The sequence below is a fragment of the Myotis yumanensis genome, unplaced genomic scaffold (assembly GCF_028538775.1).
Source record: "Myotis yumanensis isolate MYYU_CA2020_CCGP unplaced genomic scaffold, mMyoYum1.0.hap1 SCAF_1, whole genome shotgun sequence".
NCBI classification, from domain to species: domain Eukaryota; kingdom Metazoa; phylum Chordata; class Mammalia; order Chiroptera; family Vespertilionidae; genus Myotis; species Myotis yumanensis.
Genome location: NW_027223752.1, coordinates 65771968 through 65797853, shown reverse-complemented (window position 1 = coordinate 65797853; position 25886 = coordinate 65771968). Strand labels below are relative to the sequence as shown.

The following is a 25886-nucleotide window of genomic DNA, read 5'->3' as shown; positions in this document are numbered from 1 at the left end:
AAGATCTTGAAAGATAACACCCTGAAAGAGAAGGTAAACTTGGTGGAGATGGAAAGAATTGCCCTATAAAAGAAGGGGCAATATTCAAAGATACATGTGCTGAGAATTTTCTACCTTATCCTTTAAAAAGAGTATCCATTTTATGAAAGCTCAATAAATAGTAATCCACACCACTCACACTATAGTGAAAGTGCATACCAAAGACAAAGACCTTTAAAATCAGCTATATGAAGAACACAGCTTACCTATAAAGAAAGGACAATTCAACAGATAGCTGACTTAATAGCAACAATAGAAGCCAGATGACTGGAATATTTTCAAAGTGCTAAGAGAAAATAACTATCAATCTTAAACTATATAACCAGTAAAACTATCTTTGCAGACAAAATTTAGAGAATTTACTAATAAAAAAATAAAAATAAAAAAGCTCCCTGAGCGAGCTTTTAAAATATATGCTTTAGGAGGAAAAATTAGTGCCAGGGTCTAGAGAAATAATGAGACAAAAAAATGTTGCCGGAACCGGTTTGGCTCGGTGGATAGAGCGTCAGCCTGCGGACTGAAAGGTCCCAGGTTCGATTCCGGTCAAGGGCATGTACCTGGGTTGCGGGCACATCCCCAGTAGGAGATGTGCAGGAGGCAGCTGATCGATGTTTCTCTCTCATCGATGTTTCTAACTCTCTATCTCTCTCCTTCCACTCTGTAAAAAATCAATAAAATATATTTTTAAAAAAATGTTAAGTACAGTGGGGACTTGACTTACAAGTGTCCCGACTAACGAGTTTTTCAAGATACGAGCCATCTCTCGGCCGATTTTTTGCTTTGAGTTTCGAGCTAAAATTCGGGTTATGAGCCAGCTTCAGATACCCCACCACTAGTTGGCGCAGCGAACGTCACAGTGAACGCCACAACATCAGCCCAGCATCACGTGTCTCACTCGTTCACTTTAAGATTTGACATACGAGTAATGTGAGTTACGAGCTCCGTCATGGAACGAATTAAACTCGTAAGTCAAGGCCCCACTGTAATAATAATATCTGACTTGTGTAATTTTAAAAAAGCAACATAGAAATAAAACACTGAGCAATAATAGCATATAATTCAATAGAAAAATAATTAGAATGAATGCATTCAAAGGTCACTCTACTATTGAGTAAAAGATAAGTACATTAACTTGAGACTTTATAAAGCTATATTAAAATTTCTAAGATAACCAATAAAAGAGAAAAAGCAAGACAGTAGAAAAAAGATAATGGGAATTAATCCAAATCAATCAATAAATGTGAATAAACAAAACAAAGCTGTTCTATCTATATTAATATTAGACAAAAGACTAATGAGTAGTTACTAAGTAATAAAATCACTCTATAATGAAAAAAGTTTGATTCATTGGGAAAAAATATATTTTCTAAACTTGGAAGCACTTACTAAGTTAGCTTTAAAATATTTTAAGTAAAAACAAAAAAATAGGCAAATCACCACTCTGGTGGGAGATTTTACTATCTCTCTCTCTCTCTCTCTCTCTCTCTCTCTCAGTAATTGACAGCACAAGCAAAAAAAAAAAATTATTAGGAGAGATATAAGACCATTTAAATGACTTAAAAACTTGATTTACTGGACATATACAAAATACTACATACACCAAGCATACCTGGAAAATTTATTAAAATGTGCCATATATTAGGCCAAAATGCAAAGTCCAAATTAATTCTAAAGAATCACAATGATATAGACCATCTACTCTGGTCACAGTTAAGTTAGAAAACAAGAAGAAATCCTAATGGTAATTTAATAAAAATTAAATCACAATAAAAATACTCCAGAAAAAAACTTGTGTATAGTGGCTAAATTTATAGTCATAACTACTTATACTAGAAAATAGAAGATGCAAATTAGTGAAATATTCAACTTAAGGAGTTAGGACAAAAATAAGTGACTAAACCCAAAGAAATAGAAGAAAATACTAAAGCTTAAAGCAGAAATTAAGATACAGAACACAATGCCTCTTTGAAAGCACTAATGAAAGTGACAAATCTCTGACCAAAAAAAAAAAAAAAGAGAGAGAGAAATTGCAATCTTTTGAAACTTAAAAGATAGAACTATAGATATGGCAACATTTTGAAAGAGACAATTTTATGCCAATAAATCTTTAAATGGATAAAAATGGTATAATTCTTAAAAATATAGAAATAACCAAAAGTGGCTCAAGAAGCAATAGAAAATATGAACAGTCAGTTGTTAAAAATCTTCCCCAAAACAATATGCCAAGACCAGACTGTTTTACTCGTAATTTCTAGCAAACATTGAGCAATCATTCTATTAGAAAAAGAACACACACTTCCCAACTTAGTATTATTTCTAATAATAAAAATTAGAATAACTAAAAAACAGAAAAATATATAAAATGTGATATTAGCAGTTAAAATGAATGAACCAGAGCTACATACATGTAACTAAATATCAAAGAAATGATGTTAAACTAAAAACAGCAAGTTGCAGAAAAATATATAGGATACGATGTCACACACACCAAATTTTAAATCCAGCAAAATAAATCCATATAAAATTTATGGATGTATAAACATGTAGTCAAATTATTAAAACCTAAAAGATAAACACTATTCATAATAAGTTGTTTCCTTAAGTTATTTATCTGGTGGGAGGTGAGCAGGGGAGTAGAGAAATCTCAACTTTATCTATAAAATTTTATTTTTAAAAAATCATCTAAAACAAATATGATCTATGACAGAACTAGTACATTGAGTAATTTTAAGTTTGTTTGCATATTTAAAATATTTCATTAAAAATTTTAATAATAACCAAAGAAGGTACAGTAAGACAGTTCAAGAGGTAGTATTTATTGAATGCTGATATTATCTGACAACTGTGTTAAGTGCTTTATATATATACTAGAGGCCCGGTGCAGGAAATTCATGCACTGGGGGGTGTCCAATCTGGGACTTTTTTCCCAGATTGGACACCCCCTAGTCTGGGACATCCCTCTCATAATCCAAGACTGCTGGCTCCCAACCACTCGCCTGCCTGCCTGATTGCCCCTAACAGCTTCTGCCTGCCAGCCTGATCACCCCCTAACCACACCCCTGCCAGCCTGATAGACGCCTAACTGCTCTCCTGACGGCCCGATTGCCCCCAAATGCCCTCCCCTGCTGGCCTGGTTGCCCCCAACTACCCTCCCCTGCCAGCCTGGTTGCCCCTAACTGCCCTCCCCTGAGGCCTGGTCCCCACCAACTGCCCTACCCTGCTGGCCCGGTCACCCCTAACCGCCCTCCCCTGCCGGCCTGGCCACCCCCAAGTGCCCTCCCCTGATGGCTTGATTGCCCCCAAATGCCCTCCCCTGCCGGCCCAGTCACCCCAAATGCCCTTCCCGGCCAGCCGTCTTGTGCCCACATGGGGCGGCCATCTTGTGCGAGGGTGTGATGGTCAATTTGCATATCACCTCTTTATTATATAGGATTAACTTATGCAATACTCATGTCAATCCCATGAAGTAGGTACTATTATCATCCTCATTTTACAGATGCTCTATTGAGACACATGTGTTAAGTACACTACACTGTGGTTTTGTAATCCTTTGGAAAACATTTTGATAATACTGATCAATGAGTACACTTTGAGAACCTGTAAATCTACTTCAGGATATTTATCTTAAGGAAATAACCAAAAACATACCAAATATTTGTAGACAAAAGTGCGTGAATTACTGTATTTAGGGAAAAAAAGTTAGAACACCTAAATATACAAAACAGTGAAATAGTTATGGAACATCCATATAATAGAATACTATACATCTGATAAAAGTATTTGGAAAGAATTTTCAACATGGAATAATACTTATACTTTATGTTGAACAAAAAAATACAAAATTATTACATGGTAATTCTCAACTATGTAAAAAATATACATAGAAGGAAAGACTGGAAAAAAATACCAAAAAATGTTATAATGGAGGTTGCTTGTGGGTGGTAAAATTACAAAGAGGTTTTTTTTCCCCCCTCATGTATATAAACTAACCAAATTTTTTAGTATATATATTGTATTTTTACAATGAGGAAAAGCTACCAAAAAGAGAAAAAAGTGGCAAATATTTATCTTCTCAGTCTTCCTAATCAATCATGCCAAACTAACTCCATAATTCTAAACTAATTCCAAACCTTGGGCAATCTGGAATGAAAAAAAAACAAAACTCTTCTGCTTAGCACATAATGAAATTGAAAAACAATAGTTTGTATTGTTTTTAATGGCTTTTACTTACGTGGTAATTGTGGTGTTTTACTGTCATGTGAACGATAGTCTTCATGAGGGACAGACTTGTCATCCTATTTGTAAAAAAATTGATTATAAGGTTACTATATAATGAAAATGATCTGAAATGTAGAGGACAGCAGATAAAAGATTTGAAAAGTTTGGAGAGATGAAGTGATATATAGGAACTCACCATTTTCACATGCATAGGTCTATCAAACAAAAACTGCCCATTGAACATAGCTGTTGGTTCAGTCAAGGAAAGCCAGTTAAGACAACTATAAAATTATATTTGAATACAAGCATTTTTAATAATCCTATTGAGTCAGACTATCTTTAATATTTTACTCATTTGTATTAGACTCTTCCATATATTCAAAAACTTCAATTCTTTGTTTTACAGTTTGATTTTATATATAAAATGTAATCTTTTAATTCAATCATTGAAAAATGAAAATTAACAAGGCTTCATTTAAAGCAATTGTATTAATCTACAATAGATTGCATAACTGTCAAGAGCATGTATATACACAATTAATTGTGGCAGGAAGAAAAAATAGAAAAAGGTTCATACCAGGCCTGGACAATATAGCTAATTCAAGTTTTAAGAGTGACTTTAGTACTTGGACATAGAAAAGGTTTTACGTACTGGAGACTAAAGTCTAACACATATTTCTAAACCAGGAAACCTTAAATTCCAGGACTCCCAAAAAATGGTATTAAGCTTCTTCAACCTTATTAAATAATCCTAAAGTGTAAATCAGGATACAAATTGCTTGAACTGCTTCAATTGCTTGTTCAAAAGTGACTGTGCCCATTCCTCTGCTCTTGCCATCTTTGTCTTCTTTAATATCTGCCCGCTTTACAGTTCCAGCTATGCTGAACACTTCCTTTAGCTTCTTCCAACCAACTTTGAAGTCAAGCTTAATATAAAATTATATAAAGTTATGTACCTAATAAACCCCTCCCCATTTATAAATAATAAACAAATCTTTTCTAAACTCTCAAAACTATAAAGAACTATAATTCTTGTTAAGCAGTATATCAATAATATTCAAATAAAAAGATCTTAAGTTGTTTAAAATTAGTTAAGCTACATCTATGTTGTTCCTTATCCTTAATTTTTTTTAATTCCAAAAACAGTCTCTCACCTACTCGATCCTGTTTTGTACATTTGAAATTTGCACACCTATTTTTACTGAAAGAAATTCATATTTTGGAAAGTATTGTTGATCACTGACTTTCAAAAGCTTAGAACAAATGACAAACCAACTACAACATGCACATTCACAGACATCAAATATTAAAGCTAAGGAAATCCATTTACCAATATGAACAAAAGTCACATAAAATAAAAGAACTGCTAAGTGTTTATAAATTCCACAGTTCTTTTTAAAAAATTCTAAATGCTTTTATATACACTCTATATAATTAATATATATAATTAAATTAGGTTTCAGCTTACAATAATTATGTTTGGCTTACTTTAGTTAAAAATAAAATGTTCTATAAAGCTATAACCCATTTATCTAAATAAATAATCTCATAATTAGAACTATATCTGAATGACAAAATTTTAGACTAAAGCTTAAACTTACATTAGCAACAAAAATTGTGGAACCAAGTCTACCAGCCTGCAAATTACTGATAACCTCAGGAGGAATGTTTGGATTATTCAGAATGGAAGGTGGTAAATTCATCAACCCCGATCCCACATCGGGTACATGTCCTCCTGGAAATGATCCTCCTGTTCGTTGCAATGCCCTACGAGCATTTTCTCCATCAGGATCCTATAACACACATTGAATGTTAAATGCCACTAGATACATCAGAAAGTCTACACAATTAAAACAACAACTTCAAATTCTACAGTAGCTATCCCATCTGGGTTAAATTACTGGCCCTCTTAAAGAGTGAGCTTTTTTTTCTCATCCAGAAAATTCAGTCCCATAAAAACCTGTGGACAGATAAAGGATTACAGTCTCCAGGAATGTAAATTAAATACCTCTTTCCAATCACTAAAGTCACTTAAGAACTTGAAATTAGTTTAATTTTTCCCTGTACTAGTGTAAAAATATAGCACACATACACATAACTCAAACTCTTTTCTTTCCCAAATTCACTAAAAGTGAATTGTTACCACTACATGACCAATGTAGACAAACTGAGACTAACTCAAAGCTTTTATAATAGCAGAACAAAATATTATAAAACCCAGGAATATTGGGGTAGAGGGGAATTATGACAATGTGCAAATTTCACTCCTGAACAAGCAAAATATAATTATCCACTTTTCAACCTCTTTCCCTCCTCAACATGATTATGATGTAAGATGGGGGAGGAGGAATAAAGAAAGGCTAAGTGTCCCAATGAAGAATGATAGCAAACAATGGTTTTTTTTTTTTACTTAATTAACTTTATAAGAGAAATATTCTACCTTTAAATCAAAGAAAAGTAAGTTCAAACATACTTCTCACTCATCTCACTAGATGAAATGCAAAAAATAAAAAAACCAAAAAGCACATAAACACATTAATAGGCTATTGCATCTGCAATACCAAATGATTATGATATACGTAAGCATCAACTCTACTCTGCTGGCCTGTCTGGGAATACTAATAAAAAGAAAGTTTGGTGACTTTAATACATTCCCTAGGTAATAAATTCTCTAGGAAGGCTGGGAGAATAGAAGGTGAAAAAGTGAATGCAAGAATAAATGTATTCTGGCTTCCAATATATTGTTTCACCATGAAGAATAAAAAGAAATACAGAAGTAAAGAAATAAGTGTTTTTAGAGAATGCTATAAAATAATAAATGTTTCAGGTCTAAGGTTTCAAAATCTTGCACAAACACAAAATTTAAGATTGTGGTTACCTATGAAGGAGAACACAGTAGAATAAATGCTTCATGAACTATTAAGATAGGTTGTTTGTTCTTATCATAACATTAATAAAATATATTACTAGGTTTTGATTTGTGTTTTATATACATAACATATATAAACATATACACATATATAAAACATATATACAATTTATATAATACAAATTGTATATAACATAGTTTTTATTCCTCCTTTTCCCTTGGATGTCAACATGCTAGTTACTGCCTGCGATTGCTAAAAGAAAGCCAATAGTAAGTTTACAACTGTTACAAACCCCCAATGAATTGTATGAAGTGAAATTCTAATACCTGTCAATGAATCCTAGAAATAAACTTTTCCTTACCAGTGATGGCGAACCTACGACACGCGTGTCAGAGGTGACATGCAAACTCATTTTTTTGGTTGATTTTTCTTTGTTAAATGGCATTTAAATATATAAAATAAATATCAAAAATATAAATCTTTGTTTTACTATGGTTGCAAATATCAAAAGATTTCTATATGTGACACAGCACCAGAGTTAAGTTAGGGTTTTTCAAAATGCTGACACGCCGAGCTCAAAAGGTTCGCCATCACTGCCTTAGACTCTCACTAGTAGGTCTCAGCACTGACCCAACCACCCATTGGAAAATCAGTTATTCCCAGAAACGGGGCCTTTAGTGATATTAATCCAAAAAGTTAACTGAATAAAGAACATCTCATCATTTACTTAGGCCAAACTATACCATTAATTCCTCTTAGGTTTAAAATGGAAGTATGCTTTATCGGCATGGATCACATAACTCTATTTTAGGGTCTCTGAAATATTATTGAGGATCTACAATTTGCTAAAACTTAAAAGAAGACAAACTATATGGACCTGGTCTTTAGCATCCAATAAACTTTGTTTCCAATTAAAATTAAAGACACTAAAAATCTAGAATACTTGTCTTCCCAGTTAGAGAAAAAATTAACCCAGGTTCAAACAGGATTAGAGGAATTCAGAAGCAAACTTGAATAAAGGGGGTTTGGGATACCTGTATATGTTGGTAGCATGGCCTTTCATTTTAACTATAACAGGCACTGATTATCCACAGTTCTGCTTTCCTTGGCTTCAGTTACCCACAGTCAACACAATCAGAAAATATTAAATGGAAAATTCAGAAATAAACAATTCGTAAGTTTTAAATTGTGTGCTGTCCTGAGTAGTGTGATGAAATCTTGTGCTGTCTCACACTATCCAGCCTGGGACATGAATCAGACCTTTGTCCAACATCTTCCACACTGTACACACTACCCACCCTTTAGTCACTTAGTAGCACCTCAGTTATCAGATCAACTATCATGATATCACAGAATTTGTGTTCAAGTGACCCTTACTTTACTTAATCATGGTCCCAAAGTGCAAGAGTAGTGATGCTAGCAATTCAAATATGCCAAAGGGAAGTTGTACAGAGCTTCCTTTAAGTGAAAAGGTATGTATGGGTAAAAAAAACACACAAAAACTTAGTATATTTAGGGTTCAGTACTATCCGTGGTTTCAGATATCCACCAGTTGTCTTGGAATGTATCCCTTGCTGATTAGGAAGAATGGAACTACTGCATTATCAACTCATACTCAGAAATAAGATAATAATGACCAGTAACATCTCCACCTTGGACAAGAATAAGGACAATAGTAATTATTATTACAGCTAATATTTATTATGTAGTTACAATATTTTGAGCACTATGCTAACATTTATTAAATGCTATATTCATATATCAACTCTTCGATTCCTTGTAACACTATCAATAGGTTTTAGTATTATTCCCATTTTAGAGATAAGAAAATAAAGAAATACAGAGGTTTACCATGTATCTCATTTAATCCTCATAAAACCCCTATTAGGTGAATATTATCTGTAGAACTATTGTAATTACTAAGGTTTAGAGAATAAGTAACATGCCTACTCACACAGCTAAAAGGTGATAGAGCTGGGACTCAAATCACTATTTTACCAAGTTAAATTGTGACTGATAGTACTGCTCTATTACCAATGATTAACATCCGTGCTTCTGGAGACTCTTCAGGATCTCGAAGTTATATCCTCTATCCTTTTTTAATACAGACTTTAACAAAGATATATATATCTGGTCTGGTTTGTGATCAAATTATTCAGATATGATTAACAATATGAACTAAAGGAAGACAAGAAAATGACTGCTATTCAAGCTAATTATTTCTAAAGTCAATTATAGCTAACTATAAATAGTTTTTTAATATATTTTCTGATCGTTTTTTTATCGATGTATTTATATTGCAACAATTCCACACAAAGGGAACATCTCCATTTTAGGGGGTTCCACATTCCAGTTATAAATTTCACTAACAGACATAACTTTAAAAAAATTTTAATCTGGTATAATTTCATGTTAATTTTGTTAAAAGTGAGTATCAATTTTATTCAAATCCATAAGGTGTTTGCCTTATTAAGCAAACTTTGATTACCAACTACAAGAAAATCTACTATATTTCTCAAGTTAAACACAATCTAAAAATTGAAAATGTTTACATCAAATAAAATCAGCACCTAAAGTATGTCATCTATAAATTTTTTTAAAGAATAGTTTATTTATTTTTTAGAGAGAAGAAGGAGAGAGAGAAACATCAATGTGAAAGTGCAACATCAATCGACTGCCTCCTGCACACCCCTTACCGAGGATGAAGCCCGTAATTGGAGCATGTGCCCTTGACTGAGAATAAAACCGGCTACCTCCTCGTACACAGGACAATGCCGAACCGAGCCACACTGGCCACAGTTTGGGCTCTTAAATTTATTTAAATCGTGTACCTCTGCTTATAATAATTTGGAGCAAATCAAATATATAGGACTACAGGCCCAGTGCACAAAAATTTGTGCACTCGGGGGGGTCCCTCAGCCCGGCCTATGCCCTCTCGCAGTCTGGAACCCCTTGGATGTCCACCTGCTGGCTTAGGCCCACTCCCCGGGGGGGAACGGGCCTAAGCTGGCAGTCAGACATCCCTCTGGCAGCCCGGGAGCCCTCAGGGGATGTCCACTTGCCAGTGGGGAGCAGGCCTAAGCTGCAGTTGGACTTCCTTAGCGCTGCTGAGGAGGCGGGAGAGGCTCCCGCCACCACCGCTGTGCTGGCAGCCGTCAGCCTGGCTTGTGGCTGAGCAGAGCTCCCCCTGTGGGAGCGCACTGACCACCAGGGGGCAGCTCCTGCATTGAGCATCTGCCCCCTGGTGGTGTGTGTCACAGTGACCAGTCATTCCCAGTAGTTTTGCTGTTAGGGTCAATTTGCATATTACCCTTTTATATAGGATAGAGGCCGGTGCATGGGTGGGGACGGCTGGTTTGCCCTGAGGGGGGTGCCGGATCAGGGTGGGAGTCCTGCTGGGGTGCCTGGCTAGCCTGGGTAAGGGGCTGAGGGCTGTTTTCAAGCTGGCGAAACTCCCTTTAGGGTGGGAGTCCCCACTGGGGTGCCTGGCCAGCCTGGGTGAGGGGCTAATGGCTATTTTCAGGCTGACCACACCTGCTTCAGGGTCGGGGTCCCTACTGCGGTGCCTGGCCAGCCTGGGTGAGGGGCTGAGGCCGTTTGAAGGCTGGTCACACCCCCTTCAGGGTGGGGGTCCTCACTGGGGTGTCTGGCCAGCCTGGGTGAGGGGCTGATGGCTTTTTGCAGGCTGGCCACACCCCCTTCAGAGTGGGGGTCCCCACTGGGGTGCCTGGCCAGCCTGGGTGAGGGGCTGATGGCTGTTTGCAGGCTGGTCAACCCCCCAGTGGGGACCCTCACCCCATGTGAGTGTGGCCAGCCTGGGTGAGGGGCTGAGGGCTGTTTGTAGGCTGGCCACAGCCCCTTCAGGGTGAGGGTCCCTACTGGGGTGCCTGGCCAGCCTGGTTGAGGGGCTGATGGCCGTTTTCAGGTTGGCCACGCCCGCGGGCTGGAAGCAGGTATCTGGGATTTATTTATCTTCTATAATTGAAACTTTGTAGCCTTGAGCGGAGCTCAGGGCTGGCAGGGCGGGTAGAGAGCTTCGCTTCCTCCATCACCGGGGCAACTCAAGCCTCCTGATCACTCCAGCTCCATGGCCGCCACCATCTTTGTGACAGAGTGACTGAGTGATGGTTAATTTGCATATTACTCTTTTATTAGATAGGATAACTGCTTAAAGTCAAATAGAAAATCATGTACAAGCAAAATTATCACCAATAGATAATGAGCATCTATGCTAAAAAAAAAGTACTCAGATAAAAATCCAAACATTATATTCAAATGTTTAAATTATTCCAAATATAGGAACTCTTACCTCTTTAATATTCAGGGGTCTTCCGCTAAGATCATATTTGTTCATCGTTTCTAGTGCTTTCTTTACAAATTCTTCATCTTTAAATTCAACCACACTTAATTGAGAAAAAAATTGGAGGGAAATTTTTATGTACTAAGGTTAATTTTTTTTTTTTTTACAATCAGAAGTTTAAATTTGACTTAAGATACTTAAAAAAAAAATTCTTACCCACAACCCTATATCCAGGTAGATTTGTCAATATATGCAAAAGAGAAAAAGTTTTATCAGTAGACGAAGTTAATGGTAGAGACTAACATGTAAATCATTAAAAGCAATCAGTTAATAGTCATTTTTTTCTTTTATACCTCCAGAACATAAAAGGCAGTGACCACAATTTTTCTATAATTTTAAATATACCTATTTAAGATAGTAGGATCTAGTGTAATAAGCTTGAAGCACATTTTAGATGACTCTTCTTTACTTTTAAACTAATATAATGTAATTGCACAAATTCAATCAAAAGTAATTCAAAGAAATAATTGAAGACTCCAATATACCTGACCTTACATAGTTACAAATATTTTTAAAAGCTGCCGAAACCGGTTTGGCTCAGTGGATGGAGCGTCGGCCTGCCGACTGAAAGGTCCCGGGTTCGATTCCGGTCAAGGGCATGTGCCTGGGTTGCGGGCACATCCCCAGTGGGAGATGTGCAGGAGGCGGCTGGTCGATGTTTCTCTCTCATCGATGTTTCTGACTCTCTATCTCTCTCCCTTCCTCTCTGTGAAAAATCAATAAAATATATTTAAAAAAAAAAAATAAAAAAAAAAAATAAAAGCTATATTGTATACAAATAGTTTTAAATGTATATTTTTCAATTTTATAAAAATCAAAATAGGAAATATTAATCTCACTTTTAACTCAGTCCTCAAACTGGCTGCATACAATTTAACAGCATCCAGTCTCAAGAATGCAAAAAAAAGTCACCTATGTTAAAGAAACAAATTTGTAGTATCATTTTTTAAAATAATTCCTTGTCATTATTACTGTTCAAAGTGACACTGGATGTAATGACAAGGTTTTCATGTTTCATGCACCCAACTGTTTTTTGCTAATAAAATTAAATACTGTTAAGAGCTTTCCAGTCTTTCTTCAGCATATTCTTTTCTTGCTGCTAAAAATCAAAATTGACTACCACCCAGTCCCTTCTATGTCAATTTAATCATCAATGTCATTCACACCAATTGGTCAGAGCACTGCCTCTTATGTCATCCTGTAGGCTACCAAATTAGGTTTTTTCAATATAAATTCCAAACATACATTCCAAATCAGCACCTTTAAGTTATAGGCCTCTCATAGGACTTTTAGGGAATATTATCAATTCAGTGACTTTAAAAATATCCTTGAAGACATCAAAACACAACAAAAAAAATCCTATATTAAAATCTATTGTCTAAGAAGAAGCATTACCTAGAGCATTAAAAAAGTGAATGCCCTTTATGAGCATTTACAAAACCCATCCCTTCCAGGAAGCTACTTGATTTGTATAAGTGTCAGACTTACTAATATAAAGCCTCAAATCTTGCATAATAAAGTAAAACAAAATGAAACTTAAGTTTCCAAAAAACTGGTACAAGTATTATACAAAAAGTAAACTGCTGAGGAACTTTTAAACCTCAAGCAGATTACTGCCCACAGCACTTACCCTTGATTTTCCTTCCGCATCCTTAAAGAGCTCCACGTATGTAACCTCACCAACTACATAAGACATACAAAAGGAAGATACCAAGAAACAATACATTTAAACACCAGTATCTTGCTTTACTGCACACCTGTGCACAACTCTACAGAAAAGCACCTATTATTCACCAACAATCAAAACCAGACCAACATACCTCCTGTCAATGGCTCTGTAAATTTTACTAATTTTCAGAAATGTACATCATCCACATTCTCTAAAAAAGCTAACCACCATATTAACCTAATTCATACTACAGATCATATTTTGGCCAGCATGATATAGTTGGTGAACAAATGCACATATACATACAAATGGTCCCTTAGCCTATCATATTAGAACATCAACATTAGCACTTTTCAAATAACTTTAGTCGCCTACACACAACAGCTGTTTTAAGGTGACTTCCTACCTGAATGTCTTCAATCATGTTTGCCATCAAACTAAATTTACAAGTCATGCTTCACAGCAAGCCACACACTTTCTAAATAAAGTCAATGAATAAAACCAATCAAATAGTTGTCACCTTACAACAGATACACCAATGCAATTTTTTTTAAATTTATTAGAGATCAGCCTCAAAGCCAAGTACATAGTTTGCAGGACTGTTGAAACTCGATTTTTCAAGAGATAACAAAACTAACTTTTACAAGATCAAGTATTAAAATTATTTTCCCCCAAAACCAACCATGTATATAAAATGTAGTTTTTCAGGTTATTCTGAAAACAAAACTGCAACAGCAGTAACGCAATTTTTAAGTTGAACTGCAGAGACAGCATCATCGCATTCATGACAATGCAAACAAAGTGAATTCCACAGCCAGATTCCAGACTCCACCAAGATAATAACAAAGCAGCTTTTGGGAAAAAATTATCAGACCTTATTATTCATACTTTAACAGCTAAATGTATTGCTTAACTAATGCAATAGCCCTTTAAAAATCTATAAAAACTTCAACTAAACAAAGCAATCACTTTAACAAAATTCTTGGTGGCATGCATATGCTGGCTCTCTACTATCCTGCTAAAATAACAAAAAGAAAAAAACTTTATTTATCCATGCTATCTTGTAATGAAATTGTGTCAAGTGAAAGAAGAGGAAATGATTAATTCATGTGTCAAGAAATAAACAAAAATCAATTATTTGAGTCTGTGTGGCTCAGAGGTATAAAAAAAAGTTTGCTTAGTTCCCTCCCCCTTCAATGTGATTATTCAACAGTGGGTTTATCATAGATGTTTACCTTTTTCTCTCATGAGATCTTTAATAGCTTGCCATTTCATGTCATATGGGATGTTGCTAATGAAAACTCTGTTACGATTTGGACCCTTCTTCTCTCCAGTGCCTGAATTCTTGTCTTTTGAATAAGGATGAAATCTATGGGCCTTCTTATTTCCTGTAGATTTTTCCTTTAATTCAGATTTCTCTTCTTTCACTGATTCATCATTCTCCCTATGAATTAAAAATAAAACAAAATGGAAGTCTATATAAATATTCAATATTTATCACTTCACTTCACAATACTATCCACTAAGTTAGATATCAGCAAAGCAGCTGGAGAATCAGACTGCTGGCTTTGAAATTACCCAATGCCATCTCTCAAAGCAAGGATTTGGGCATATTACCAAAATTCTCATTTCACAATCCTTTTTTTCTATATTATATAGCTGCAGCATCCAAAAAAATCACCCAGTTTTTCTCATCATAATGCATAATAAAATGTTATTGGAACTTTAGAGGGGGAAATGCTTGATTTTATTCCTACAGTATGTAAAACTGCCACCTTTAATGGAGAATTAACTTTCTGGGCCTTATTCAGAACTCTAAAAAATTATTCTACAAAATGATACCTTGAAAATTTTCATCTCTCAAAGGTTAACAGTTTCTTCCCAGAACTTTTCTTCTCCACTGATGAAAAATATAGTTAAAAAAACATAGGCATATCTACATATCTGTACATGTATATACTCCCATATGACTCAAAATTTTTTCTATTTTCAGTTTTGATCAACATAGAAAACTGGTAACTTATCCTAATATTTTCATGCTCAACATTTTCAGTTTTAACCTATAAACCAGGATTGGACACATTATAGAATCATGTCATTTTTATTAGTATTATCTATAATAGAGGGATGGAGTGGAGGAAGGGAGCAGTACTTAAATATAACACCATCCAGAATTTTATAAAACTACCTTTTAATGAGGCCCGAACTGAAAAGTTATTTAATTTATAAAACTATAATCACAAGTCAACTATGTGATGCTATCCATCAACCTTTTTCTGGATATAAGTGTACACTTAAAGTAAACCCTATAGATAAAAATTTAAATATATATTTTTAAAATGCAGTTTACTTTTCAAAAGGAATCTTTTTTTTTACAGATATAACAGATTTATTTGAAATCACTAATTACACTAGTGAATTTAAAATTAACTAAAACTTTGACTTTAAAGCAATTTTTCATAAAAATCTCTGGGAATGGCACTCAGGAATCTAAATTTTTTTAAACTTTCTGGATAATCCAATAACCAATCAGGCTTCATAATCCAGGGTCTAAATTATCTTCTAAGCCAAGCAATTGTGAAAACATATACATTGCAGTGCTCCACACACACTAGGATCTTGTTCCATGACATATAGAACTTTCACACACCACTTTTCTGAGCAAGAAAAAACACAGCCAAACGTGATTTATAAAACTCTACAAAAACAAAAACTATCTGTTAGCAGTAGCATCTAGCATTGGTGACTGCACATAACATGTGCTCAACAAATGTTAATTCTTAAATGAGCTTACAGTCAAATGGTGGATATTAGGACCACACTTGCTTTACCACTTTTTCAGACCTTGAAAGGGACACCTTCACTGTCAAACATCTTCCCTCATCAAAAATGGCAGAGCTTGGAAGGGATCATCTCACCTGTCCAACTCTAGCAAATACCAAAAATGGCAACGGCTCATCTACATGAATAATTAAGACTACCTATGGAAGGCAGATTAGTTTAGAGCCAAAGGCATGGTCTGATGAAGAAATTAAGCTACAATTACTCAATTTCTGAACTCTTTCTTTGTCCTAAATACATTATGGAAGACATAGTAAAAATATATGTACAATCTCTTAGGAAAACAATGCTATGTAATATGAAAATACTGGCACTATATCCAGAAGTTCATGTAATAATTCCCAAACTATTCATTTAGACAAACTTTCCTCTTAATGTACTTGAAATACTGACTGTGACTATTCTTTTTCTTTATAATTTTCATTGAATTTATTGGGGTGATATTGGTTAATTAAGTTATACAGGTTTCAAGTGTACAATTCTATAATACATCATCTGTATATTGTATCATGTATTCACCATCGAAAGTAAGTCTCTTTCCATCACCATTTATCCCTCCTTTACCCTCTTCTTCCTCCCTCCAACCCTTCTCGCTCTAGTAATCACCATATTGTTGTACAGACTATGACTATTTTAAGTCACAAGAATGTTATCTACTCTTATGATTGAATTATGCCTACTCAATGACATAAATTTCTGAAAAAATCAATAATGAACATCAAACAAGAAAACATAGTTTTAATATGATTTTAAAAACATAAAGCTATAGCATGAGATCCAAAATTAAGCCCAGTTCCATTCTTTACTCGTAATATGATTTTTAAAAATAATACAGACAGTCCTCAGGTTACGTCAGACTCGATGTACGTCATTTTGTGGTTACGTCGCCATCTCCCATTTATAAAAAAAAAAAAAAAAAAAAAGTTCCTCATTTCGACATATGTACATATGTGCTTTGTTTTTTATTATTTATTTACCACAAGTAAAGGTCAGGAATTGTTATCTTTCTTTTAAATTTTTTTTACTGTTTCACTTCATTACTGCTGTGTATGTGCTCCATGTGAGTGACGTAGGTGCTTATGTAGGTGGGTCCGACCTACAGCGAAAATCACATTACTTTGAGCCATAAACCTGAGGACCTACTGTATTCTACTTCAACTATTTCACCCTTCTCCAATGCTTAATATTTTATACTAATACCCTAATATAACTCTCAATATCCACATACTTAATCGACCTTGAATAATGAGGAGTTACAACAACACTATTTTTCCTCCTGATATTCACTTAAGAAAAAGAGAGCTAGGATACTATTTGGCACAAAGAAAAAGACAACTACACCTAGGAAAACATCTTTAAATTCTTGTCCAAAGTTGTGAACATGCTCACTAAATCCTCTGTATGAGTTTTATGATCATAAAGTTCACTTCTACATTTCTTAAATAAATATTTATTGGGTCTTTTTAATCATAATACCTTGGGGATAAAAGATGAGGAAGACATAGTGGTCCCCATCCTGTGACTATGGATTAACCTCAGCAAAAGTCATTTCAATCTTGATAACAAGAGGCACTGTGTTCAATTCTAAGCAATATATATTTTAAGATAATATTTGGTAATTTTATCATCTCTATGAATTCTTACCATTAAAAAATATATGGAAACCAATTGAAGTTTATGCATTGAGTGTTAACTACTCCTGTTGGTTCATAAGGTCCAAAAAAATGGTTGTTAGATTGCTAGTTACTCAGTGTGAGTAGGTCACCCATGCTGGACCATTACATATTTTTATGGACTAGAGTAGACAGTACAAGAAACCCCAGTAAGTAAACTGACCTCTTCACTCAACTTCTTGGAAAAGAAGATAACAGAGGGATGAATAATAAGCAATATGAAAAGGATCTGCATTTGGATTTACTACATTTCTTCACCTTGCATTTTCTTTTTCCAGTTAGAAGTTAAAGAGATCCTTTTTCCACCTCTCTCCTCTCCTGGGTAACTAAACCGCATTTAAAAGGGATTAGAGACTTTTGGATCTGATGGAAGTTTAGATACCAGCTTTACCTGTTGTGGAAACATACACATTGCAGGGCTCCACACACACTGGAATCTTGTTCCATGACATATAGAACTTTTCACATCCAAGTAAAGTAGGGCTTCTCTCTGTAACCCAAGGCTATCCTTTTTGTTCAAGAGAAAAGGGTGGCAGACCCATGTTCAGATGTTTTTAGAAAGCACATTTTAAATGTATCATTTCGCTGGTTTGCATTCATATTTATGATGCCAAATCCCTGAAAGCCCACGTTTTGGCAGGCATGCAAGGAAGAGCTTCAGTCACTTTTGGTTCCTCAGTTACTGAGGTGGACCCACATTCCTTCGCTCATACCTTCACCTCTTATTCTGGCTAAGACACTGCCCATCCTATTCAAGCCAAATTGAGAGCAAGAGTGCCCTAACCAACCTTATGTGCAGTCACCCCTTAAACAAACAGACTGGTCCCGATTGACTACAGTTTCAAACAGTCATACACAAAACAGAAGAAAGGGCATGTCCCTGGTCTATTGTAGTATGAGCATATGGTCACTGCTTTCTACGCTGAAGAAGGAAAATAACGTTTTCACTAAAAAACATCATAGTTTCAACTTCAGGTTTAAAGAGTTGGGCATACACAAATAAATGCCTGACTTCACATACCCTCTTATAACAAGAACAAAGGGGAGCGGGGGGTAATAACATTTCCTTATAGTCACTAGAAATTTATGATGCATTCGCGTCAACTCCATCCTTTAGAGGCTCTAGTGACAGGTGTAATCTTAAAAGTAGTGCATTTCCTCCAATTAAGAAAATATTGCTATGCCATTTTACCAAATTAAGAACCTGCCATCACACACTGTTTAAAAAAAAAAAAAAAATAGCCTGCAGGGGTTGACACACATTTGAGGAGCGGGAAGGGCGAGCAAGGCACATTTTTCTCCCCCCTTTTAAAGTCCCTCTTCCAGTTCTAGGGTAACACAAAGGATTCGGTCTCGCAGCGCATTATTCAACTTCCCCTGGCTATCTATCCGTTCAGAAATTCGTCTTTACTTTGAAAAACAACAGAGCAACCGAATGCGCGGAGCTCAGCACGAGGCCCGGGCCGGGAGGACATGTCGATGATGTCATCCCTAGATACTCCCTAGTGATGAACACCAACTGCGGGCCTTTAAAAGCCGGCGCTGCCCGGGGACCGCGGCGGCCGCCGCGCTCCGCTCCGAGGGCCGGAGTCCGGGCCCAGGGTGAGCCGTGACCTCGGCCGGGAGTGGGCAGGGCCCCCGGCCCCGCACCCCGCGCGCCGGGCCCAGGCGGGCGGCCGGGCGGCCGGGCCTGGGAGCGGCCCGGCTGCACCTGCTCCTCCGGGGCCGCTCCCCGCGAGACCCGGCCCGGCCGGCCCCGGCCCACGGCCCCCGGCCGACCTGCGCCCCCACCTCGCCCCGTCCCGTCCCCCGAGGAAAAGACAATACATTTTAACGCCGTTGGCGCTGCCGCTGCTGCTGCTGAGCGGAGGCTGCCGCTCCGGCTCCGGCGGGTGCGGTTCTCGCCGCGGCTCCGCGGGCGGCTCCGCGGGCTGCTGCTGCGGGCTGTCGTGGCCGGCGGCGCCGGGCACCTCGGCCTTGTCCGCGTCCGCCATCCCGCCGCCGCTGCTCCGCCGGCGCTGCGAGGCTCCGAGCGTGACAATGGCGGCGGCCGGGGGCGCGGTAACGGATCCCGATTTGAAAAGGTCCCGAGCGCCTAGTGGCCCGGATCTCGCGAGAACCAGTCGGGGCCGGCAGCGGGGAGGTGGTGTGGGGGTGGGGGGTGGGAGTGCGGTGGGGGAAGGGCAGATGCGGTGGCCGGTGGGCCCGCCCTCGCTGCCGCCGGCCCTGCTCCGGGCGGGGAGGGCGGGGCCGGTCCGGAGCCCCAGGTGGGGTCAGGCTCTGCCCCCCTCGCCAGCCCGTCGCTCGCCCGCTGGGCACCCAAGGGGGGTCTTTGCAGACGGGGCGGCTCAGGGTGATAGAAACCTCTAGAGCTCGGTTCCATTCCGACTGTTCATTTCAGGTAGGAGCGGTTTAAATGAGAGAAGCACACACCACTTTGCATCTTTAAAGGCGTCTGCAAATCTCCAGGCTTCCCTGGGAAATCCTTTGAATAATGCAAATAAGTCGCTTGGCACTTGAATGCCGAGGCACCCTGTGGTTCAATACGTAGTAATTGATGACTGGTTGCAATTCACCAAAATGAATGGCTTTGAATTTCTTGTGAGTTCTGGTTGCTCTTGACAAAGGCTTTCCTTGGAACTCAGCTATCAGCTTATAAAAAGAAGACAAGTTTTTCATTTCTCTAGGAAACAATCAATGAGGAGAACCAATAATTTTTATAAGAAAACCACTAGATTGGCTAATAATCGATATTTTGTTTTTTAGTTATGTCTTTATTATATGCTGATGGAAATTATATTTGAAGCAGTTATAGACTCTTAATTTAATTACCCTATGGAGTTTTTAAATACCGCATGGATTTTCCCCCTAAGTATATAAAAAAAAATCCATTAAGATTAACTCCTAACTATTAAGTACTTTAATTTCACATTGAAATAACCTTTTTCAGCTGAAAAGTTCAAAGAATTTCTCAAACGTTTCTTTTCATGAAGAAGCAAACATGATTTACATACTTTGCAAAATACTGCACACATTAGTAGTAAAGTTGTAGTTAGAAATATACTCAAGTATTACATAATTTCCCCCTGTTCTTTGACATTTCAATATGCAGGTATCTGTGCTTAATCACAACATTTGATGTTATGCTAGAAGAGTTCATCTATGTCATCAAACACACAAAAATCAGAACAATTTTAATCATTAAGTACACTTGCTAAAATACTGCTGCTGAAGGTGTTACTGAGATTCTTAAACACAATACACTCTATTATAGTTACTCTATTAAATTGTTTCTCTTCAGTCAATCCTATGACAGTGTTTGAAGAAAGGAATGGGATTTGATATATATATTATTGATTTTAGAGAGAGAGGAAGGGAGACGGGGGGGGGGGATGCACCCTAACCAGGGATGAACCCCAAACCTGGGCATGTACCCTGACTGGGAATCAAACTGGCAACCTTTCGGTGCAAGGGACCAACTGAGCAACACCAGCCAGGATGGGAATTGGATTTTGACCCAGAAAACCTGGGTTAGAATGCGAGCTCTGCCACTTTCTTCCTGAAACTCCTTGGACAAGTCACTTACCTTTTCAATTTTTCCGCAATAAATAGGAATAGGAATACTTAACCTTTCAGGATTAAGTATTATAAGAAAACACAAAGCGCTATGTGAATGCAAAGTAGTGTTACAATTCCCTATCTCTCCAGGCTGAGCAGGGTTTTAGTCATAGAGAAGTCAGGTGATATTCCCAAGAACTGAATTATAAGCATTTCAAAACATTCATTACTCTAGTTATTATTTTGCTATAGTTGAATTTAATGATGAAAACTTAATCCTGCAGTCCCTAGTATATTTTTGCAAGATCATCCAATAGATCTAATTTAATATTTTTAAGAGGCCTTTATGCTTGAAACAGAGTAGTAGGTGCATGAGGAATATAAAAAGAAGTGTGGGCCTGTTGAGAGAGGATGTTTATAAAAAGCACTATTTGAGTTCTATAATAAAGATAAAAGCAAAGTATAATTAAAAATGTATTTCGGGCTGGAAGAGGTTAATGGGGGGGAACCTATGTGATACTTCCAACAATAAAGGTTTTAAAAAATTATTTACAAAAACAGGAGACCAGCCTGCATGCTGTAGTGTTATAATTAAATATTCCATTAAAATATGTATCATGATTATTGAGCTTTTGACCCCCTTTTAAATTTTGTGCCTAAAACAAATGCCTTACTCATTGTACCTTAGTCCTGTTTCTATAAATGCACACAGAGCAGAGGTTAATTCCTACATGGGCATCCCTGGGAGCTGCATAGAAGAGCTGGATCTTAAAAGATGAAGATAATTGGGGGCAGCTTCTGAAGAGAAAATGATTAATCCTTACCCCTCCATCTGACTGCTCTATAGATTGATCTTTTCTCCCTCTTTTGCTATTAATATTGTACTTAGCTAAATCGACAAAAAAATAAAAAATAGTTATTCACATTCTATTGCTCTACATTCTGTTTCTGTATTTTCTTCTTTCTCCCTCTACTTTTTAAAGTCCAATTATACATGCTGTAAAATAATTTAGTAATGCTTTAGTTTTTGTCTTCTTACAGTTCCTGTTACAAATGTAACCCTTTGTAATTGCATAAAATGTGTTAATACAACTTCACATAACCACTTAGCTTTTTTCTTACAAATTGAAATGTGTGTGTGCACATTGTGTGTGTGTGTGTGTGTGTGTATAACAGGGAGAGAAAGAGAGAGAGAGAAAAAGAGAGAGAGAGAGGAAGAGAGAGAGAGAGAGAGAGAGAGAGAGGAAGAGAGAGAGAGAGAGGTCATTATGTTTATCTGGGAATTTAACCCTAAAATCCCAAAATAGTTTCAATTAATGTTTAACATGCGCATCATTTAGGAATTGTGTTCACCTACTAGTAACAGAGACTGGAAATTAAATAATAGTGTCTGAAACAAGATAGAAGTTATTACTCTCTTGAGAAAAGTAAGTGCAGAGGGAAGCATCTCAGAGCAGATATGGTAGCTCCACCATCATCATGGACTAAGGTTCTTTCTGTCTTAACCTTACACCACCCAAGTATGAGGCCTCCCTTCTGAAGGTCGCCCTCTGGTCCAAGGTGACTGCTATAGATCTAGGCATCTTGTGGGCATTGGAGTCCAGGAAAGAAGGATCGCATCCAGAATTCTCAAATACTTCCATTCAAGTCAGAACATAGTCACATGACACACCCAGCTATAGGTAAGGTTGGCAAATAACTTTTGATTTGGGCTCACTAATCAGACTTCTACTTCCAAAGAAGAGACTCTAGTGGCAACTAGAATGTAATCATCCTTTTATCTTTGCCTTTGAGGTACATATATACAATGGAATATCACTTAACTATAAAAAAGAATGAAATCTTGCCATTTCCATCAACATGGATGGACCTAGGGTATTATGCTAAATGATATGTCAGACAAAGACAGACAAATACCATATGATGTCACTAAAAAACAAAATAAGCAAACAGGAACAAATTGATGGTTGACATATAGAAGGGGGATTAGGAGATAGGTGAAAAAGGTGAAATCATTAAGAAGTACAAATTGCCAGTTATAAAAATAATCACAGGGATGTAAAGTAGTGCATAGGGAATATAGTCAATAATACTATAATAACCACTAGAGGTCCAGTGCAGCAATTTGTGCACGGGTGGAGTCGGGCTGGCCAGGCCCCAATTGGGGCGGATCGGGGCCAGGCCTGTCCAGAGGAGGAGATGGCAGAAGGTTGGCCAGCCGGCCCGCCCTGATCGGAGCCCAATCAGGGTGAGGCTGGCTGGGGGAAGGGGCTGAGGCCAATTGGGGTGAGGGGTCGATTGAGGGCAGGGCGGACCATGGGGAGGGCCTGATTGGTGTAGGGGGGCCAATCAGGGGCGGAGCAGGATGGGGGAGGAGCTGCAGGCAGATGGGGTGGTGGGGGCTGATTGAGGGTGGGGCTGGCCATGGGGAGAGGCTGTAGACAGTGGGCCAGCTGGCCCCACCCCTGAATGAGGTGTGGGGCCAATTGGGGACCAGTGGCCTAGGGGAGGGGCCATGGGTGGTTGGTCGGCTAGCCCTGCCCCTGATTCAAGTGGGGGGTCGATTGGGGGTGGAGCTGACTGGGGGGAGGGGCTGTGGGCCAATAATGGGTAGTGGGGGCCCATTAGAGGTGGGCCGGCTGGGGGGAGGGGCTGCAGGAGGTTGGCCAACAGTCCCGCCCCCTATTGGGATAGGGACAATCAGGGGTGGGGCCAGCCAGAGGGAGGGGCTGTGGGGGTGTTGGCAGGCCAACCCTAACTCCTGATAGGGCCATAGGGCCATAGCGACCGGTCGTTCTGGTCATTACAGCGTTCCTGTCGCTGGCTATATATATATATATATATATATATATATATATATATATATATATGGTGTCAAATAGGTCTTAGACTTATCAGAGTGACCACTTCCTAAGCTATATAACTATCTAATCACTGTGTTGTACACTGGAAATTAATAATGTATGCAATGCTCACTTTGGCAGCACGTATACTAAAACTGAAATAATAAAGAGAAGATTAGCATGGCCCCTGAGCAAGGATGACACGCAAATTCGTGAAGCATTCCATATTTGACAAAAAATAACATATGCCAACTGTAATTAAAAAATAAAAATTTTTTTAAAGAATTCAAAGGCAAAGAACAAACATATGAAGTTAAACAGAAAGTATAGTATGATTTTGAAATCAATTTGCTTGACTTTATAAAATTAAATGGCTGAATTTGGAGCTATTGAGTTTCCAAACTTTAGAGAATTAAAATGGAATATATAACATTAAAAAATACTACAGGTGCCCTAGTCAGTTTGGTTCAGTGGATAAAGCATCAGTCTGGGAATTGAAGGGTCCAGGGTTCGATTCCAGTCAAGGGCACCTGCATGGGTTTTGGGCTGGATCCCCAATGGAGTATGTAGGAGGCAGCCGATCTGTGCTTCTCTCTCATCATTGATGTTTCTATCTCTCTCTCCCTCTCCCTTCCTCTCTGAAATCAATAAAAATATATTTTAAAAAATACTATACGTTATATTTGAAATCCATATGTAGTTTTCCTTTTGCATCATAGAAGTTCATTCTATGATTTTACAAAAGTGGATGACAGTTACTGTACCTAGAAAGAAAAGTATTGTCTTATTCTGACAATCAACTATTTACTATTTCTCTGGTCTCCACCTCCATTTCTCTGCTTAATTTAGGAATCTTATTTTTTAGCATTTAGCATTATAAAAACACATTCTGAAAAAAAAGCTCTCTACCAGTGAAGTGAAATTTAAAATTAGGGCAATTATCTGAATAATCCAGGCAGAAATTCTACTTTCACCTCAATTATTCAAATAATTCAGAAAAATACCAAGATTTTTGCTTGAATTTCCTAGATAAGTATACATTTTTCAACTTTACAATGCTGGGTTATTGCCCAATAATATTTACTTTTGATTTTTGTAAGAAATATTGGAACTTTTTTTGAAAACTAAAGATTTCTTTAATTTCCATATATTTATTTGAGTCTCAATTTTTATCCACAAACACTACTTTTAAGATTTTTTTCTGAAGATATCATTTATATTGGTTTTTATTTGCTCCTTTGCTTTATGCCATACAACACTACAAGTTTCCCATCTGATATACATTCTCCCTTTTTCCCTAATTGGCAGAACCCCAATTTTCTTGAGTAGCAATGTGCCTAGCTAAAATAGGGGGCCATAGGACACAAGTCTATCTAAGAAGTTGTGAAAACAAATATGCTACAAATTCTAAAAGGGTCTTTCCCAGTAAATTCTTTGCATTCCTTCTTTTCTGCAAAGCTCCAGGGTGGAATATCCCTCTTGAAACCATGAGGCAATAGTTCTGACGACAAAAGCTACAAGCTACAGATGACAGATCATTAGTTTAGGAGATTGGAACATCGATGACCTTATACAGAACCATTGTATAAGCCCTGGATTATTTATATCCAAACTTCTTGTTTTGAGAGAAAAATAACCCCCCTTGCCTTTAGGCATTGCCACTGGATTTGTTACTTCACTTTTATGAAATGGAACCAAATCCAAAAATTCTACCATTTTGCAGCTCTGTTTAACAAGGGTCACACCATTCCTGCTGGCTACTTATGAGTCTAATTTGTTAGAAGCAATGATTTTTCAATAGTATGCAAATATTAT

At 37.5% G+C, this 25886-nt stretch overlaps 1 protein-coding gene and 1 non-coding gene across 3 annotated transcripts in view; one reads left to right on the top strand and one right to left on the bottom strand.

Annotated features, from left to right (window-relative positions):
• MYEF2 (myelin expression factor 2) overlaps positions 1-19729 on the bottom strand; it is a 38322-nt gene extending 18593 nt beyond the window's left edge. For both annotated transcript variants that reach the window (XM_070423431.1, XM_070423436.1), the window contains exons 1-9: positions 19498-19729; positions 14392-14600; positions 13118-13170; positions 11644-11651; positions 11437-11530; positions 5859-6050; positions 5030-5183; positions 4454-4503; positions 4271-4334 (exon numbers count right to left, since the gene is read on the bottom strand). In XM_070423431.1, the coding sequence (XP_070279532.1) occupies positions 4271-4334; positions 4454-4503; positions 5030-5183; positions 5859-6050; positions 11437-11530; positions 11644-11651; positions 13118-13170; positions 14392-14600; positions 19498-19664 (991 nt within the window). In that variant the 5' untranslated portion in view covers positions 19665-19729. The remainder of the gene's footprint in view (positions 1-4270; positions 4335-4453; positions 4504-5029; positions 5184-5858; positions 6051-11436; positions 11531-11643; positions 11652-13117; positions 13171-14391; positions 14601-19497) is intronic.
• A 4467-nt stretch (positions 19730-24196) lies between these two features.
• LOC139000002 (U6 spliceosomal RNA) lies at positions 24197-24303 on the top strand. The gene has a single exon (XR_011469499.1). It is a non-coding gene; the product is annotated as a U6 spliceosomal RNA (small nuclear RNA).
• The last annotated feature ends 1583 nt before the right edge of the window (positions 24304-25886 follow it).